This window comes from Sphaeroforma arctica (genome assembly GCF_001186125.1).
Source record: "Sphaeroforma arctica JP610 unplaced genomic scaffold supercont1.7251, whole genome shotgun sequence".
In the NCBI taxonomy this organism is placed as follows: Eukaryota; class Ichthyosporea; order Ichthyophonida; genus Sphaeroforma; species Sphaeroforma arctica.
The window spans coordinates 1-1,473 of record NW_014033307.1 but is presented as its reverse complement, the minus strand read 5'-3'; the positions used below and the strand labels follow the sequence as shown (position 1 = coordinate 1,473).

The 1,473-nt window shown below is 46.2% G+C and overlaps 1 protein-coding gene across 1 annotated transcript; it reads right to left on the bottom strand.

Moving 5' to 3' along the window:
• Nucleotides 1-93: 93 nt before the first annotated feature.
• SARC_16041 (hypothetical protein) lies at nt 94-473 on the bottom strand (the record flags this gene model as incomplete). The annotated part of the gene is made up of 1 exon (XM_014289845.1): nt 94-473. A coding segment is annotated over exon 1 (375 nt), but the record flags the coding sequence as incomplete, so codon positions are not given.
• Nucleotides 474-1,473: the final 1,000 nt, after the last annotated feature.

The following is a 1,473-nucleotide window of genomic DNA, read 5'->3' as shown; positions in this document are numbered from 1 at the left end:
CGACTAGCTCATACACACACATTATTATATATATATATATATATATATATATATAATATATCTGACCATACCTTTTGCATCCCTACGCTCTACCATCGCCATCACGCGCATAAAGGTCTCCACTCCGCCGCGGTTGTACAGCGACACTAACGCATGGCCCAGCTGCTGTGTTGTGCAGTCGGTCAAGTTGTACATAAACCCCTCCAGCACAGACTTTCGCTCGAACACCCGGTCAATCACTACAGCTCCCGCAGACCGCCTCTGTGCGTCAACATGCTCATGTATAAATGCGTTCGCGGGTGTGCTCTCACTTGAGTGGGCGTGGGGGTCTGTGTGTGTGCGTGTGTGTGTGCGTGTGCGTGTGCGTGTGCGTGTGCGTGCTTTGAGCTCTTGCTGGGTCTTGATGTGCAGTGCGACGTACGAAGCTAGCTCTTCCGGGTGCAGGCGGCTGTGATCGGAAACGCGCATGGCGTACTGTGACGAGAAGACATGCGACAGAGGGATTAATATACGTACTGTGACGAGAAGACATGCGACAGAGGGATTAATATACGTACTGTGACACGAAGCAACCCGAATAGAGGGGTCGGTTTACGTACCAAGAGAAGTAAACCGAATAGAGGGGTCGGTTTACGTACCAAGAGAAGTAAACCGAATAGAGGGGTCGGTCTACGTACCAAGAGAAGTAAACCGAATAGAGGGGTCGGTTTACGTACAAAAAGAATTAAACCGAATAGAGGGGTCGGTTTACGTACAAAGAGAAGTAAGCCGAATAGAGAGATTAACTGCGTACTGTGAGGAAAAGTTAAACGGTGGCCAGGTGAATATATGTACTGAAAGGGGGAAGTAAACCAGATAGACAGATGACTATACGTAATGTAAGCAGAAGTGATCAGAATACATACCTGAGTAAACGTAATGTATCGAGAAATGAGCCGAACAGGTAAATGAATTGTCGTATAATATACAGAGAATAAAACGAATACAGAAAATCATATCCGTATCGTTCATTGTATAAACAGCCTACGCAGTACGGGCTGCTGTTGTGGGTTATGGTTTGACTATGCATTAGCGTAATGGCATACCATAGACAAACACGTACTTGGTTCCGGTTTCTCCAGATAAGGAATAAAAATCAGAACACTTGAAACATAAACCTGTGTGGGTGCAGGTGCACATCGATCCCCGCCTGTTCTAGGGTTTGGGCCGTTAGGTTTAGGACCCGGTGCTATAAATATCGTAAGCAATTGGTGTGTGACGCACACTCACCTCAGCCTCCTCTGATGCGTTCATCTGTAAGCAGAATCGCAGCATACGACTATTATGGTAGTTGAAACATGGGTCGTAGGCTAACACTTGGTATAAATAGATCGCTCTGCTCAGATCACCCCTGTGTGGGTTTGTTCCGGAGGTTTATTACATTTTTGAGAAGCGTTATACATTGACGACATCAAATGGGATGATACGATTTGC